The 17,952-nt window shown below is 39.6% G+C and overlaps 1 protein-coding gene across 6 annotated transcripts in view; it reads left to right on the forward strand.

The window, feature by feature from the left end:
• NFATC3 (nuclear factor of activated T cells 3) overlaps positions 1-17,952 on the forward strand; it is a 146,533-nt gene that overhangs the window by 36,197 nt on the left and 92,384 nt on the right. For all 6 annotated transcript variants that reach the window (XM_054454036.2, XM_063654412.1, XM_054454038.2 and 3 more), the window contains exons 2-3: positions 5,686-6,820; positions 10,176-10,338. In XM_054454036.2, the coding sequence (XP_054310011.2) occupies positions 5,686-6,820; positions 10,176-10,338 (1,298 nt within the window). The remainder of the gene's footprint in view (positions 1-5,685; positions 6,821-10,175; positions 10,339-17,952) is intronic.

A 17,952-nucleotide genomic window follows, 5' to 3' on the forward strand; every position in this document is an offset into this window, starting at 1 on the left:
TACCACTTGTTGGTGGGCCAAACTTGGCACTTGGACTGTATTTTGCCAACCTCTGCTTCATACTATACATAAAAACATTCATAAGACAACTTGGGTTGTCCAGATTACTGTATGCTTGCATAGGTCCCTCTGGTGGTTGAAGGAACTTGGAACAAGTAATTCTTGAGATGGTGAAATTTCTGAAGCACCTTGAATTTGAGAATTCTAGACTTGGAAATCTGGACCTAGGACTGTTGGTCATAGTTAGATTGTAGTAGCTGCTTATATCATTTCCAGAGGTTGGATACTTGGGAAAAAGATAAAGCAGCATTCCCACAAATTTTGTGTGCAGGTCTCTGCAGCACTTTAAGACATCATTCTGATGTAGAATATGTTTGCTTCATCTACAGTTTATTTGGGAGAAGGGTGTGGTTTTCAGCATTAGTCAACAACTGAAATGGGCTGGTACAATAATTTCATTTGAATAAACTGTAAAATCTTCCATGGGTGACTTTCTGTCCTTTTTTTTTTTTTTTTTCTCAAAGGGTTGGGATTTAATTAATTTTTTCTGTTTAATCAAGTACATTCTTAAGTAAAGGAAAAAGGCAGTTTGAAAATAAGCAATACGATTAGATGAAATTAGTAAAGAACAAGTTGTTCTGGATGACTTCAAGGTGCTATACCCTTTGAACTGTTTGCTTGTTTTTCTTGTCTCTTTCCTTTTCTTTGCAGCCATCTTCTCTCATTTTAGATTTCCTGCTTCTAATCTGTGGACTAGATAAGCATAGAATATTATGGGATCTAAAATTGAGTAGAGAGAATCTGAACAAGGGGCCAAGGAAAATTTCTGTGAGTTAAACACATGAGCTTTTATGCTGTATATTTTGAGTGTTCAGAGGCTTGTTTTACTTCTGTCTGCTTGAGTACCATTTAGATAGGTGACATTGTGAGCTAAGTTTTAGAAAGTTTTAGCTATCATCATAATTCAACAGGCTGATAGCATTGCCAAGAAACATGGTTCAAAAATTCCTAATTGAGGATTTTGCTCCTAAATTTATATCAGATCATACATATCAAATGATGATACTTTTCTGTTTAGAATGCTCCAGTGGTTTCCCATCTCTCAAGGCCTTACTTGACTAGCCTCTCCCTGACCACCCCTAGCTCTCATTATTCTGCCTCCTTACTCAGGAGTAACAGATTCTCTAAGGGAAGCAATTCCAACAACCTTATTTATTTATTTAGACGGTGTCTTTGCTCTGTCACTGAGGCTGGAGTGCAATGGCGCTATCTTGGCTTACAGCAACCTCTGAATCTCAGGCTCAAACGACCCTCCTGCCTCAGCCTCTCAGGTAGCTGGGACTACAGTATAGGCATGTGCCACCATGCCTGGCTACTTTTTGTATTTTTATTTTTGTAGAAATGGGTTTTTGCCACATCGTCCAGGCTGGTCTCGAACTCCTGAACTCAAGCCATTTGCCTGCCTCGGCCTCCCAAAGTTCTGGGATTACAGGTGTGAGCCACCATGTCTGGCCCCAACAACTTGAACAAATGATTTATTATAGACCTAATAAATGTCAGGGACTTACTTGGTAGGTACTGGAGATACAGCAGTTGAAGTTGTTCTCAAATATAATAGAAATCATGTCATTCCCCTTTTTAAAACTCTTACATGGTTTCCATTATTCTTTGAATAAAATCCAAAGCCCTTACTACAGTTCTTCTATGTCTTGGCCTCTTCTACCCCTACCCTTTCAGTTGTTAACTCTAGCCATCTTGGGCGTTTCTTAAAGAAACCAAGGCATTATTTGACTCAGACTGTTTATGCCTATTCTCCTGTGTTGGAACCATCACCTTCTCTCCCCAGCCCCGCTGACTCTCTTTCTTTGCTTGCTGGTTCCTATTTATCTTTCAGGTTTTAGCTTACATGCTACCTTCTCAAAAAGGCCATCTCTGTAATCTCTGTAAAATGAGTTCCTTCTCTAATTCTCTCTTCTACCACTTAGTAGCACTTACCATTTTTAATTTGTGTTTTTGTCAGTCTCTCCTGAGACTGAGACTGCTTAATGAGGGCAGGGACCATATGTGTCTTATTTACTTTTTATGTACCTACCATCTAGAACAGTTTCTATAAAATATTAATCACATTATTAATAGTTGGTGAATGAATGAGCACCTTCTTCACTTGGCTTCTGGGATGCTGCATTCTTTTGGTTATTCTTCCATTTCACTGATGTCTCTTCTAACCTCTTAACTCATTCTTCTTTTTCTCCCTAATCCTAAACTTTGGAGTTCCTTGTGCCTCAGTTGCCTACTTTCTTCTCTATTTATACTAATTTCTTAGTGATCTTTTGGTCTTATGGCTTTAAATTTCATGTATACATTAATGACTCCCACATTTACATAGCTAGCTTGTGTTCTTATGTACGAATATCTACTTGACATTTCCACTTGGAAAGCTTAGTGGACTCTCATATTTAATACATACAAAGTAGAAGTTTTGGTTTCTTATCTCAAGTCTGTCTCACTTTCTTTATTTCAGTAATTGCTGTTCTTTCAGAAATTCAGAAAATTTCAGAAATACTGTGTTGCTTTTGTTATTGTTTTTTGAGACAGTCTCGCTCTGTTGCTGAGGCTGGAGTGCAATGGCATGATCTTGGCTCACTGCAAGCTCTGCCTCCCGGGTTCACACCATTCTCCCACCTCAGCCTCCTGAGCAGCTGGGACCATAGGCACCTGCCACCACGCCCGGCTAATTTTTTGTATTTTCAGTAGAGACGGGGTTTCACCGTGTTAGCCAGGATGGTCTTGATCTCCTGACTTCGTGATCCGCCCGCCTCGGCCTCTCAAAGTGCTGGGATTACAGGTGAGAGCCACCGCGCCTGTCCAATACTGTGTTTTTAATAATAGTTCAAGGCTTTAAACCTTGGTGTCACCCTTGACTGTTCTTTCACATCCAGTCAACAAGTTCTGTCAGCACTACCTTAATCTAAAATCTGACTTCTTAATGCTGCTTCTACTTTTACAGCTCACTACCACTTAGGTCCTGTGTTCCATCTTTTCTCACCTGGATGATTACAGTAGCCTCCTAAATTTATATCAGATCATATATATGAAATGATGATACTTTTCTGTTTAGAATGCTCCAGTGGTTTCCCATCTCGCAAGACCTTACTTGACTAGCCTCTCCCTGACCACCCCTAGCTCTCATTATTCTGCCTCCTTACTCAGTTCAAGTCCCACTGGCCTTGTTGTTTCTCATACAGTACACTTCAACAATGCTCTGCCTCGGGTCTTTGCACTTACTATTATCCTCTGCCTGCATTATGCCCCTAAATTTTTGTATAGCTCAGTTACATTAATATTCTTCTGCTATTTCCTCAAATATTAGAGAAGGCTTTCCAGACTTTCCTGTTAAATTAACATCTTTGCCTCCTCTATATTTTTTCCCGTTTTATTTTCTCTTACAGCAAATATCACTACCTGACATATTTTACTAGAATGTAAGCTCCATGAGGAGAGGACTTTGTTTTGTTTACCATGGTGTTTTTAGTATTCAGAACATGCCTGCTTACATAGTAGTTGCTAAAAAAATTTTTTTGTTAAATGAATAAGTTGAATCATGTTGTTTCCAGTGTAGACAGAATAGGCATATGTGGTTGAAAAATGAACAGCACAAAGTTAGCTCCCCAAAAATGGCAAAGTGAAATAAAGAAACATTTCTGAAGGACATTGTTGAACTGTAATCCCAGCACTTTGGGAGGCTGGGGCAGTTGGATTGCCTGAGCCCAGGAGTTCAAGATTAGCCTGGGCAACAAAACGAGACCCTGTCTCTACAAAAAAAAAAAAAAAAAAATTTGCTGGGAGTGGGTGGCATGCACCTGTGGTCTTGGCTACTTGAAAGGTTGAGGTGGGAGGATCGCTTGACACAGGAGTTTGAGGCAACAGTGAGCTATGAGTGCACCACTGCACTCCAGCCTGGGTCACAAAGCGAGATCTAGTCTCAAAAAAAAAAAAAAAAAAGTCCGGGTGTGGTGGCTCACGCTTGTAATCCCTGCACTTTGGGAGGCAAAGGAGGGTAGATCGCTTGAGGTCAGGAGTTTGAGACCAGCCTGGACAACATGGCAAAACCCTGTCTCTACTAAAAATACAAAAATTAGCCGAGTGTCGTGGCAGGCGCCTGTAATTCCAGCTACTTGGGAGGCTGAGGCTTGAGAATCACCTGAACTTGGGAGGCAGAGGTTGCAGTGAGCCAAGATCGCACCACTGCATTCCAGCCAGAGTGAGACTCCGTCTCAAGGAAAAAAAAAAAAAAAATTAGCTAGGCATGGTGGCGAGTGCCTGTAGTCCCAGCTACTCAGGAGGCTGAGACAGGAGGCAGGAGAATTGCTTGAATCCAGGAGGCAAGATTGCGCCACAGCACTGCAGCGTGGGTGACAGAGCAAGACTCTATCTCAAAAAAACAAACAAACAAACAAAAAAAAAAACAAAGAAAAACCCACTTTTGGAGCTCTCCTACATTGACTTCTTGTTATGTTGGATAATATATACAGGTTGAGAATGCAGATTGTTATGTTGGATAATATATACAGGTCATATTCAAAATCTGGAATGTTCCAATATCCTATACTTTTTAGCTCTGACATGATACCACAAGTGGAGAATTCTTAACACAGACTTTTTTTCATTCACCAAATTATTAAAAAATATTGTCCAAAATTACCTTTCAGGCTACATAAATAAGGTATATATGAAACATAAGTGTATTTCATGTTTAGACTTGGGTCCCATATCAAGTTATCTCATTGTGTATTTGTAAATGGGCCAAAAAAAAAAAAATCCAAAATCCCAAACACTTCTGGCCTCAAGCATTTTGGATAAGGGATATTCAGCCTGTGTCCCCTCCCCCTTTTTCAGCTACGTTGAGTTGGATTCTCTGTTCTTTGCAGCCTAGGAATATCTCATTTCTTTTCTTTTTTTTTTTTCCGAGACGGAGTCTTGCTGTGTCACCCAGGCTGGAGTACAGTGGCATGATCTGAGCTCATTGCTGCCTGTATGCTATGAGTATTTTTTAGAATTATGGATGTGATTTTTTTTTTTTAAATACATTTATTGAGCTGGGCACAGAGGCTCCCTCATACCTGTAATCCCAGCACTTTGGGAGGCTAGGGTGGGAGGATAGCTTGAGCCCAGCCTTGGCAACAAAGAAAGGCCCTGTGTCTACCAAAAATGACAATAAAAAGTAACCAGGAGTGTGGCATGTACCTGTGTCCCAGCTACTCCAGAGGCTGAGGAAAGGATCACTTGAGCCTAGGATGGGAGGTTGAGGCTGCAGTGAGCTATGATCACACCATTGCACTCCAGTCTAGGTGACAGAGTGAGACCCTGTCTCAAAAAAAAAAAAAAAAAAAATCTTTTTCAGAGCATAATGTTTCCTGATTATCTTTTTAGAAAATGTGGACATAAAAAGGAAAAATTACATATGTAATTGTATATGTAATAATCACACATATCTGTGGAAATAACCAGATGCATTGAAAAAACACACACATGCCACCTCTTTAGTGGAGCTAATGACATACATTTTATATCCCACTTTTTTCTCTCAAGATGGTTATTATTTACTTTCTCATCTAGTAATTTATACATCTGAATTTTCTAATTTCTTGTTTTGTTGGGTTTTTTTTTTTGCCTTCCTCCCCATAGATCTTGAGCCAGATGATTGTGCATCCATTTACATCTTTAATATAGATCCACCTCCATCTACTTTAAACACACCACTTTGCTTACCACATCATGGATTACCGTCTCACTCTTCTGTTCTGTCACCATCGTTTCAGCTCCAAAGTCACAAAAACTATGAAGGAACTTGTGAGATTCCTGAATCTAAATATAGCCCATTAGGTGGTCCCAAACCCTTTGAGTGCCCAAGTATTCAAATTACATCTATCTCTCCTAACTGTCATCAAGAAATAGATGCACATGAAGATGACCTACAGATAAATGACCCAGAACGGGAATTTTTGGAAAGGCCTTCTAGAGATCATCTCTATCTTCCTCTTGAGCCATCCTACCGGGAGTCTTCTCTTAGTCCTAGTCCTGCCAGCAGCATCTCTTCTAGGAGCTGGTTCTCTGATGCATCTTCTTGTGAATCACTTTCACATATTTATGATGATGTGGACTCAGAGTTGAATGAAGCTGCAGCCCGATTTACCCTTGGATCCCCTCTGACTTCTCCTGGTGGCTCTCCAGGGGGCTGCCCTGGAGAAGAAACTTGGCATCAACAGTATGGACTTGGACACTCATTATCACCCAGGCAATCTCCTTGCCACTCTCCTAGATCCAGTGTCACTGATGAGAATTGGCTGAGCCCCAGGCCAGCCTCAGGACCCTCATCAAGGCCCACATCCCCCTGTGGGAAACGGAGGCACTCCAGTGCTGAAGTTTGTTATGCTGGGTCCCTTTCACCCCATCACTCACCTGTTCCTTCTCCTGGTCACTCCCCCAGGGGAAGTGTGACAGAAGATACCTGGCTCAATGCTTCTGTCCATGGTGGGTCAGGCCTTGGCCCTGCAGTTTTTCCATTTCAGTACTGTGTAGAGACTGACATCCCTCTCAAAACAAGGAAAACTTCTGAAGATCAAGCTGCCATACTACCAGGAAAATTAGAGCTGTGTTCAGATGACCAAGGGAGTTTATCACCATCCCGGGAGACTTCAATAGATGATGGCCTTGGATCTCAGTATCCTTTAAAGAAAGATTCATGTGGTGATCAGTTTCTTTCAGTTCCTTCACCCTTTACCTGGAGCAAACCAAAGCCTGGCCACACCCCTATATTTCGGTGAGTTGATGGAAATGGCTGCTGGTCATTTTTCATGTTTATGGGTCATTGGTGGCATATAACTACATTATCAGTATATAATGGTTATATAATGGTTTGACCATTTCTCCTCTTCCTATTTTTTAAAAAAATTCTGCCAAATAACTTAATGTTTATTTTCATTTGCATCTTAAAAGTATTTTTAGATAGGTTAAATATAATTTTAAAATATATAGCTAATGAATTGTTGATAATAATAAATTACATTTAAAAATCCTTGCTGGGTTTGGAGGCTTATGCTTTGTATTCCCAGCACTTGGGAGGCTGAGGCAGGAGGATTGCTTGAGCCCAGGAGTTTGAGACTAGCCTGGGCAACATAGCAAAATCCTGTCTCTACAAAAAAAAAAAAAAAAAAATTAACCAGGCATAGTGATATGTGCCTGTAGTCCTACCTAGCTGCTTGGGAGGCTGAGGTGGAAGGATTGCTTGAGCCCAGAACTTCAAGGCTGTAGTGAAACATGATTATGCCATTGTACTCCATCCTGTTTCTACCAAAAAAAAAAGTTTATTGTAAAACTTGGATTATAATATGAATTTAATTACTAAGAAAACTATTTGGGGGCCAGGTGTGGTGTCTCATGCATGTAATCCCAACACTTTGGGAGGCCCTTGAGCCCCGGAGTTCAAGACCAGCCTGGGTGACATGGCAAAACCGTGTGTCTACAAAAAATACAAAAATTAGCCAGGTGTGGTGGCACACACCTGTAGTCCCAGGTACTAGGGAGGCTGAGGCGGGAGCATCGCCTGAGATGGGAGATGGAGGCTGCAGTGAGCTGAGATCGTGCCACTGCACTGCAGCCTGGGTGAAAGCAAGACCCTGTCTGCACCACCCCCCACAAAAAAAAAAAAAAAAAAAAAGAACCTATTAATTACATTTACAGAATCAGTCTAGTCTATAATTGATTAGAAAAGACAACTTTTATGTATTAAATTCCCACATGGAGTTGTGCCTGTTAGGATTTTTGTTTTGTTTTTTGAGACAACATCTTGTTGCCCAGGCTGGAGTGCAGTGGTGCAATCATAGCTCATTGCAGGTTCGACCTCCTAAGCTCAAGCAATCCTTATACCTCAGGCTCCTGAGTGGCTGGGACTATAGGCGTATACCACTACACTCAATTATTTAAAAAAAATTTTTTTTTTTTTTTTTTTTTTTTGGTAGAGACGGGGTCTTGCTTTGTTGCCTAGGCTGATCTCACTCCTGGCCTCAAGTGATCTTCCTGCCTCAGTTTGCAAAGTGCCAGGATTACAGGCAGGAGCCACTGTGCTCAGCCAGGGGTTTTTCTTTTCTTTTTTCTTTCTTTTTTTTTTTTTTTAAGAGATGGAGTCTCGCTCTGTCGCCCAGGATGGAGTGCAGTGGCACGATCTCGACTCACTGCAAGCTCCGCCTCCTGGGTTCACCCACCATTCTCCTGCCTCAGCCTCCTGAGTAGCTGGGACTACAGGCGCCCTCCACCACGCCCGGCTAATTTTTATATTTTTAGTAGAGACGGGGTTTCACCGTGTTAGCCAGGATGGTCTCCATCTCCTGACCTCGTGATCCTCCCACCTCAGCCTCCCAAAGTGCTGGGATTACAGGCATGAGCCACCGCGCCCGGCCTTCTCTTTTTTTTTTTTGAGATGGAATCTCACTGTCGCCCAGGCTCAAGTGCAGTGGTGCGATCTCAGCTCACTGCCATCTCTGCCTTCCAGGTTAAGCGATTCTCCTGCCTCAGCCTCCCGAGTAGCTGGGATTCCAGGCACCTGCCACCATGCCTGGCTAATTTTTTTGTATTTTTAGTAGAGATGGGGTTTCACCATGTTGGCCAGGCTGGTCTTGAACTCCTGACCCCAGGTGATCTGCCCGCCTCGGCCTCCCAAAGTGCTGGGATTACAGGCGTGAGCCACTGCGCCCAGCCAATGCTTTTTTCATTTGTGTGAATCTTTATTTCTCAATCCTGATCTTTAGAAAAATAGAATTATGGTAATGAAGACACCTTTGAACCCATCCCTTTGCTTCTGAAATTCATCTTAATTTTTCTAGTGGTTTGCTTAAGGCTGCAAAACAAATACAGAAGTAACTGAGAGTTGAAGTTGGATTTTTTCAAACTAATAAAAATTAATATCCTTGAATTCACAAGAGTAGGACTTAAAGCTAGGCTGAGGACATGGAAGGAAACAATGAATAATTTAGAAATTGTACTTGACCTGTAGACATATGAAGTTTTTCTTTTATAATCCATGTTTTAATATTAATATATCAAAATGATCCTTTGGGCCTTTAAGCAATTTAAATTGTCTTACTGATAAAAAAAAGTAACATTTAGAGATGCTAGAGTGACGGGCTGTTTTCCAACCAAGCATGTACCGAAATTAAATTTTTACTTCAAATTGCAGTATATTGCTGAACGGAAGCAATTTTTCAGAGAGACAGGGAAAGGCGCAGTAGGAAGGAAGTAGGGAAAGGAGCAATATGGAGGAAGTGCGGGAAGTGATAACTTCAGTAGGTTGACATCCACAGATATGTACCAGGGAGGGAGATAGACATTCTGACACAGAGAGAGATGTTTGGATATGTGGAGAGATACAGATACACATAAACAGAAATGTGCCTCTTTGTTTTAAAAAATCGAATTATTATTTTTTGGTTATTTTTGTTAAGTTCATACACACAGTTGAGAAAAGTTTACAGTTTTATAAATTATAAGAATTTGTCTTTTTCAAAAAAATATGGGAAACCAAAATGAAGATAAGATAGATTTTTAAATTTTATTTTATTTTATTATCATTATTATTATTTTTTGAGACAGAGTCTCGCTCTGTTGGCCAGGCTGGAGTGCAATGGTGCAAGCTTGGCTCATTGCAGCCTCCGTCTCCTGGGCTCAAGCAGTTCTCTTGCCTTAGCTTCCCTAGTAGCTGGGATTACAGGCGAGTTCCACCGTGCCCAGCTAATTTTAGTAGAGATGGGGTTTCACCTTGCTGGCAAGGCTGGTCTCGAACTCCAGACCTCAGGTAATCTGCCCACCTCGGCCTCCCAAAGTGCTGGGATTACAGGCGTGAGCCACCGCACCTGGCCTTTATTTTTATTTTCTAAAATTTATTTATCTTTAAGCATGTACCACCTTTGGGAAATAAAATAGATTTTATTCTAAAGGTGAAATAATTATTTATTAAGCACTCACCATAACCAGAATTATAACTTACTAAATGAAATTTTATTTTGTAATACATTGTTTCAAAGATCAAAGGAAGAAATGTTGGTGCTGGCAAAGAAGCCATTTGAATCATTGCTTGGCAATAATAGCATGGTGACATGCATCTTTGTGTGTTTTGTTTGTAGCACATCTTCATTACCTCCGCTAGACTGGCCTTTACCAGCTCATTTTGGACAATGTGAACTGAAAATAGAAGTGCAGCCTAAAGCTCATCATCGAGCCCATTATGAAACTGAAGGTAGCCGAGGGGCAGTAAAAGCATCTACTGGGGGACATCCTGTTGTGAAGGTATGAGACTTTTGGGACTTGTTTAGCAGATACCATACACCTAGTGATGATTAGACAAGTCTATTCAGTTAGGTACTAGAGAGTACAAAGAGCATAAACTCAAAACTAGAGAGCCTCTGTTGTTTTGGGGGCTTGTTGATGTGACTACACTTCTGCATTGAGTTATATTTGCTAGGCTAAAAGATGTTCTTTCTGGACTGACTTTCCTTCTGGGGAGACTCTGGAGAAAGATCACAGTGGCCAAATAGCTGTTTTTCTGACCAAAAAAATGGCCGTATTATATTTATGAATAAAATATATGCTCATTTAAAATTTAATACAGGCCGAGGCAGGTGGATCACGAGCTCAGGAGTTCGAGACCAGCCTGGCCAACACAGTGAAATCCCGTCTCTACTAAAAATACAAAAATTAGCAGGGCGTGGTGGCGGGCGCCTGTAATCCCAGCTCCGCGGCAGGCTGAGGCAGGAGAATTGCTTGAACCTGGGGGGCAGAGGTTGCAGTGAGCCGAGATTGTGTCACTGCACTCCAGCCTGGGTGACAGAACTAGACTCTGTCTCTAAATAAATAAATAAATAAATAAATAAATAAATAAAATTTAATCAGAAAAATAGGAAGAATAAAGCAACAAATTACCCAAAATCTAACCCTCTCTGAAATAAGCAGTGTTAACATTTGATTAACATTCCAGATAACTCTCTGTGTATATATTTAGTGGGAGACTGAATGGATAGCTAGAAAAATGAATGGATTTTTTTAAGGAAAGAATTTTTTAAGGAAAGAGATTACACCTGTAATCCCAGTACTTTGTGATGCTGAGGCAAGTGGATCACTTGAGCCCAGGAATTTGAAGCCAGCCTGGACAATATAGTGAGACCCAGCCTCTACAAAAAAATACAAAAATTAACTGGGCATGGTGTTGTGTGCCTATAGTCCCAGCCATTCCAGAGGCTAAGATGGGAAGATCAATTGAACCTGGGAGATTGAGGCTGTAGTGAGCCATGATCATGCCACTGCACTCCAGCCTGGGGAACAGAATGAGACCCTGTCTCAAAAAAAAAAAAAAAAAGGAATTCCTAAAATACCTTTCTAAGGTCAAAAAAAGAGATTAAATACATTATTGAGAGATGAAGTTATTGTTTCAGATTTACATGGCATAGATTGACTTCTACTCTGAAAAGTAAGGTAATTGTCTCTCTTAAACTTCCTTCCCCTTTTCTACTCTTTACCTCCTGAATTTTCTTGCTTATGCTATTTTTCCTTTCAAATTTACATCCTCCCTAACTTCTCCCCCAATTAGTTCTCCCCCTTAGTTCTATTTCTAGTTAGATTCAATGCTCACTACTACTATTTTTTTTATTTATTTCATTGTTAAGTTTTTTTTTGTTTTTATGTAAGGAGGGCTTTGGATTCTATGTTCCATGGGTTCTTTCATGTTTGAAAATGTGTTTGTTGCCTTTATATACTAAAATATAGAAATGGCTATAGATAATAATCTCTTAGAACTGTGTAGATATTTTTCCCTCTTGTCTTAATGGTATTTATTGAATACTGTAGTGGAAAAACTAATTACACTGAAGTGATTTTCAACAAAATCTACGAACTGTCATCTCTTTTATGAGCTGTGCTTTATGATTATTATCTGATCATGTTTTATAGTTCTTTACGTATAAAGGTTTACATTTTAGATGGTTTTTTTTAATGATTTGTTATTAAGAAACGCCAGGAAAACAAAACATAAGAATTTTGTCATTTTGTTCGTAAGAGTCATATTTTGTTGTTAAATGAATTTATTTCATTTTGATAAAGTAAGCAGATTTATTGCTTAGTTTTCTATATCTTTTAGTTTTCACAGCAATAAACTAATTATTTACAAGTGTACAAATGAACAAGTCTTTTGGGAGGGTACATGGTTTGTTTCCACAGTTTTCCTTTAATGAAAAAACCGATGCATGTGCTGTGGTCAAAAGAAAAAAAAATGTTAAAAAACATAATTTTAAAAGATTAAAAAAACAAAAAAACTGAGCCAGGAACAGTGGTGTGTGCTTGTAGTCCCAGCTACTGGGGAGGCTGAGGCTTAAGGATCGCTTGAGGCCAGGAATTCAGGGCTGTGGCGTATGATGATTGTGGCTGTAAATAGCCACTGCACTCCAGCCTGGGCAACATGTCTCTTTAAAAAACAAAAGCAGAACTGGTGCTGTGGCACATGCCTGTAATCCAGGTGACATGGTGGGCTGGGATGCTGAGGTGAGAGGATTGCCTGAGGCCAGGAGTTTGAGACTGGGCAACAAATAAATAAATAACATTAGCTGGACATTGTGGCACACACTTGTAGTCCCAGCTACTCCAGAGGCTGAGGCAGTAGGATTGCTGGAGCCGGGAGTTTGAGGCTGCTGTGAGCTACGATTGTGCCACTGCACTCCAGCCTGGGCAACAGAGACCAACCCAGTTTCTACAAAAAATTTGAAAAATAGCCAAGTACAATAAGTAGCATGCGCCTGTAGTCCCAGCTCTTTCAGAAGCTGAGGTGGAAGGATCATTTGAGCCCAGGAATTTGAGGCTGCAGTGAGCTATGATCACACCACTGCACTCCAGATTGGGTGACAGAGCAAGGCACTTCTCAAAAACAAAGACAAAACAGCTGAGTCTCTCCTTAAGGGGAGACTACAACTTCTGGTACCAGCAGTTTTTATTTTTTTCTTGTAAATGACTTTTTGTTTTCTAACTTACTGATTGAAGAATTATTTCATTATACATGAAATAGTTGACTTAACCAGAGTGTGTCGTAGACATACTCTGAAATATTTGACTTAACCAGAGTATGAAATAGTTGACTTAACCAGAGAATGTTAATAGTTCTTTATCAGTCTTTCCCAGTACTTTTGATGCTCCCTTTCAATCTGAGATTCTTTCTTGCTTCATGCCAGAAAAATGTATATATTTCCTTTCCCACTTATTTTGTTGTTTACTTAAGTGACTCTAATTATTACGCAAATGTTGGCTTATCTTAGTTCTTGTTATGTTGCCCAGGCTGTTCTTGAACTCTTGGCCTCAAATGATCCTCCCACCTTGCTCCCCACTCCCCACCTTTTTTTTTTTTTTTTTTTTTTTTAAGAGCTAGGCTCTTGCTCTGTCGCCTAGGCTGGAGTTCAGTGGCATGATCATACCTAACTGCAGCCTCAAATTCCTAGGCTCAGGGCATTCTCCTGCCTCAGCCTCCCGAGTAGCTGGGACTGCAGATGCATGCCACTGCATCTGGCTAATTTTTTAATGTTTTTGTGGAGACAGTCTTGATTTGTTGCCTGGGCTGGTCTCAAAACTCCTGGCTTCAAGTGATCCTCCTGCCTTGGCCTCCCAAAGTACTGGGATTATAGGTGTGAGCTGCCAGGCCTGGCTGATTTCTCTCTTTTCTTGTGGTGGGATAGTATTCAATTGTGTATGTATACCACATTTTAGAAATCCATTCATCCATTGACGAACACTTATTTTGGTTCCATATCTTGGCCGTTATGAATAATGCTGAAAGAAACATAGGAGCACAAATATCTTTTTAACCTACTGATTTCATTTCTTTTGGATATATACCCTGTAGTGGAATTGCTGGATCATATGGTAGTTCTGTTTTTAATTTTTTGAGTAACTCCATACTGTTTTCTGTAATGGCTGTACTCACTCACATTTCCATAACAGTGTGCCAGTATTCCCTTTTCTCCTTATCCCAGCCAGAATTTTCCTTTTTTTTGCATTTTGATAAATAGCCATGCTAACCGGAGTGATATTATATCTCATTGTGGTTTTGATTTGCATTTCCCTGATGATTAGTGAAGTTGAGCATTTTTTCATATACCTGTTTGCCATTTGTATGTCTCCTTTTGAGAAATGTCATTTTAGATCCTTTGCCCACTTTTTGGATTATTTGGGGTTCTTTGGCTGTTGAGTTGTTTGAGTACCTTGTACATTCTTAGTATTAGTCCTTTGTTAGATGAATAGTTTGAAGATATTTTCTCCCATTCTACGGGTTGTCTCCTCGTTCTGTTATTTCCTTTGCTGTACAGAAGCTATTTAGTTGATAGAGTTCTATTTCTCTGTTTTTGTTGGCTGTGATTTTGTAGCATTACTCATAAAATCTTTGCTTAGATCAGTGTTATGGAGCTTTCCCCCTGTGTTTTCTTCTAGTAGTTTTATAGTTTTGGATCTTAAATTTAAGTCTTTAATCCATTTTGAGTTGATTTTTTTGTATATGATGAAAGATGGGTTTCTAATTTCATTCTTCTGCGTGTGGATATCCAGTGTTCCCAGCATATTTATTGAAGAGGGTATCCTTTCCCCAATGTATGTTCTTATTAGCACCTTTGTCGAAAATGAGTTAGCTGTAGATACAGGAATTTATTTCTGTGTTCTCTATTCTGTCACATGGGTCTGTGTGTCTGTTTTTATATCAATACTGTGCTGTTCTTGTTCCTGTCATTTTGTAATATATTTTGAAGTCAAGTAGTGTAATGCCTCCAGTTTTGTTCTTTTTGTTCAGTTAAGCTTTGGCTCTTTGGGGTCTTTGGTGGTTCAATTTAAATTTTAAGATTGTTTTTTCTATTTCTGTGAAGAATGTCCTTGGTATTTTGACAGAGATTGCATTGAATCTGTAGAATGTTTTTGGTAGTATTTATTGATACATTCTTATACAACAACAACTTTTTTTGTTTGTTTTTGTTTTTGTTTTTTTGAGACAGAGTCTCACTCTGTTACACCAGCTGGAGTGCAGTGGTGCGATATTGGCTCACTGCAGCCTCTGCCTTCTGGGTTCAGGTGATTCTCCTGCCTCAGCCTCCCGAGTGCCTACAGGCACGCACTACCATGCCTGGCTAATTTTTTGTATTTTAGTAGAGACGAGGTTTTACCATGTTGTCCAGGCTGGTCTTGAACTCCTGACCTCAAGTGATCCACCTACATCGGCCTCCCAGAGTGCTGGGATTAGAGGCGTGAGCCACTGTGCCCGGCCAACAAAACTTTTAAAAGACAAAACAAAATTGTAAAAGAAACGAGCCAGTAGATACCGAGCACAATCAAGGTACTTTTTTTTTTTTTTTTTAAGTAGAAACAGAGTCTCGCTATATTGCCCAGTTTGGTTTTGAACTCCTGGGGTCAAGCATTCGTCTTGCCTCAGTCTTCCAAAGTGCTGGGATTACAGGTCTGAGTCACTGCACCTGGCCTAAACATACCACATTTATGTGTGAGGCTCAGACCAGTCTGGAATAACTGATGCCTTTCTCTCTCTCTCTGAGAATTTAAAATCCTCAGAATAGTGGAGAAATCTACCAACTCTTCTCAATTGCTGGAGAAGAACCACCTCTGTTAATGGGAAAAAATGTGGTCTCAGAAGTGGGCATATACTGGTATAGTGTTCCATACATTGCACAACTCTACAAATATGTTGGAGTATATAGAATCAGGTATCACTTCCACTTTCCCTTTTAAATGATGTGCTCTCATGTGTACTGCTTATTTTTCTCTCAATATTAGAAAAAATAACTTTTAGATAGAGAGTAAAATGAAGTAGTATCACAATCTTCCCCCAATAATTAACAAAATAAACAAAATGTATGTGTGTGTAGGATGTGAGGAAACAGCCAAAAATCTATGGGTAACACCCAAACAAGCAAAAAAGAACACAAACTTTGATCTATAAACTTCAAAGGGTGGTGATAGAGGATGGAGGGTGGGGTAGGGTGAGGAATGTGTAATAGAAGAGATTCTGGTATAGTATATAGCAGAGCTGCTAACCCACACATACTTTCATCCATCAGGAAGAGTAATAAGTCAAGGAAAAACCCTCAAGAATAAAAGAATGAAAGATCCTTTACACTGCTAGTGGGAATGTAAATTAGTATAGCCATGATGGAAAACAGTCTAAAGGTTGCTCAAAAAATTTAAAAATAGAACTACCATATGATCCAGCAGTTCCACTGTTGGGAATTCATCCACAGAAGAGGAAATCAGTATATCGAAGAGATCACAGTAGCCAAGATATGGAATCAACCTAAATGTCCATCAGCTGATGAATGAATAAAGAAAATGTGACATATATGCACAATACAATACTATTGAGGCATAAAAAAGAATGAAATCCTGTCATTTGTGGCAACATGGATGAACCTGGAGGACATTGTATTAAATGAAATAAGTCAGGCACAGAAAGATAAATACTGCATGTTTTCACTTATATGAAGGGGCTAAAAAATTTGAGCTCATAGAAATAGAATTTTGGTTATTAGAGGTTGAGAAAGGATTGCGGGAAGTAAGAATGGGGAGAAGCTGGTCAATGGATACAAAATTACAGCTAGAGGGGAAGAATAAAACTTGTATTATGTAGCACTGTAGGGTGAATATAGTTAACAAAAATTTATTGTGGCGGGGCGCAGTGGCTCACACCTGTAATCCCAGCACTTTGGGAGGCTGAGGCAGGTAGATCACTTGAGGTCGGGAGTTCGAGACCAGCCTGGCCAACATGGTGAAACCCTGTCTCTATTAAAAATACAAAAATTAGCTGGGCGTGGTAGCACATGCCTGTAATCTCAGCTACTCAGGAGGCTGAGGCAGGAGAATCGCATGAACCCGTGGGTGGAGGTTGCAGTGAGCTGAGATTGCGCCACTGTACTCCAGCCTGGGCAACAGAGTGAGACTCTGTCTAAAAATAAAATTATTGTGTATGTTCACAAAGCTAGAAAGGATTTTGAATGTTAACACAAATGATAAATGTTTGAGGTGATAGATATCTTAATCAACCTGATTTGATTATTATACATTATATACATGTATCAAAATATCACTGTTTACTCCACAAATATGTATAATTATTACATGTCAACTAAAAAGAGGAACAAATATATCAATAAAATATACAAACCTTAAGTTGTACAACACAATGAATATTTAACACGCAAGTATAAATACTCAGAAAAATACCACACAGGTTAACATATAGAATATTTTAAGCACTTCATGAGTCTCCCTTGTACCCCTTCCCAGTTTATACCCCCAACCAAAGATAATCATGCTTCTCAACTCTCATCATCATATATTAGTTTTCTTATTTCTGCATTTTATATAAATGGATGTCCTGCTGTGTATCTAACATCATGTATTCAACATTACAATTGTGGGATTCATCAAATTTTTGTTGTTTATTTTTTTCATTGCTTTGTGTTATTCTAGTGTATGAATTTGCAAGTGTTTATCTGTTATCTTTTCATGGACATTTGATTTGTGTCTAGTGTTGGACAATTAGGAATAAAGCTGCTTTGTGCCCTTTTTTAAAAAAAAAAAACATGACTTTCGATGGACAAAGCATTCATTTACTTGGGTATATGTCTGGGAGTGTAGTTACTGATTTTCCAAAGTGGCTGTACCAATTTATACTCCCAGTCAGCCATATATAAAAGTTCTTGTTTCTCCACATCATCACCAAGTGTTACACTTGTTAGTCTTTTAATTTTAACTATTATTATGAAGACATAATGGTATCTGGCTGTGGTTTTAATTTGTGATTTCTTGATGACCAATGATATTGAACATCTTATATATTTATTGGACATTTGGATATCTTTCATGAAGTGTTTGTTC

This window comes from Pongo pygmaeus, chromosome 18 (genome assembly GCF_028885625.2).
Source record: "Pongo pygmaeus isolate AG05252 chromosome 18, NHGRI_mPonPyg2-v2.0_pri, whole genome shotgun sequence".
In the NCBI taxonomy this organism is placed as follows: Eukaryota; Metazoa; Chordata; class Mammalia; order Primates; family Hominidae; genus Pongo; species Pongo pygmaeus.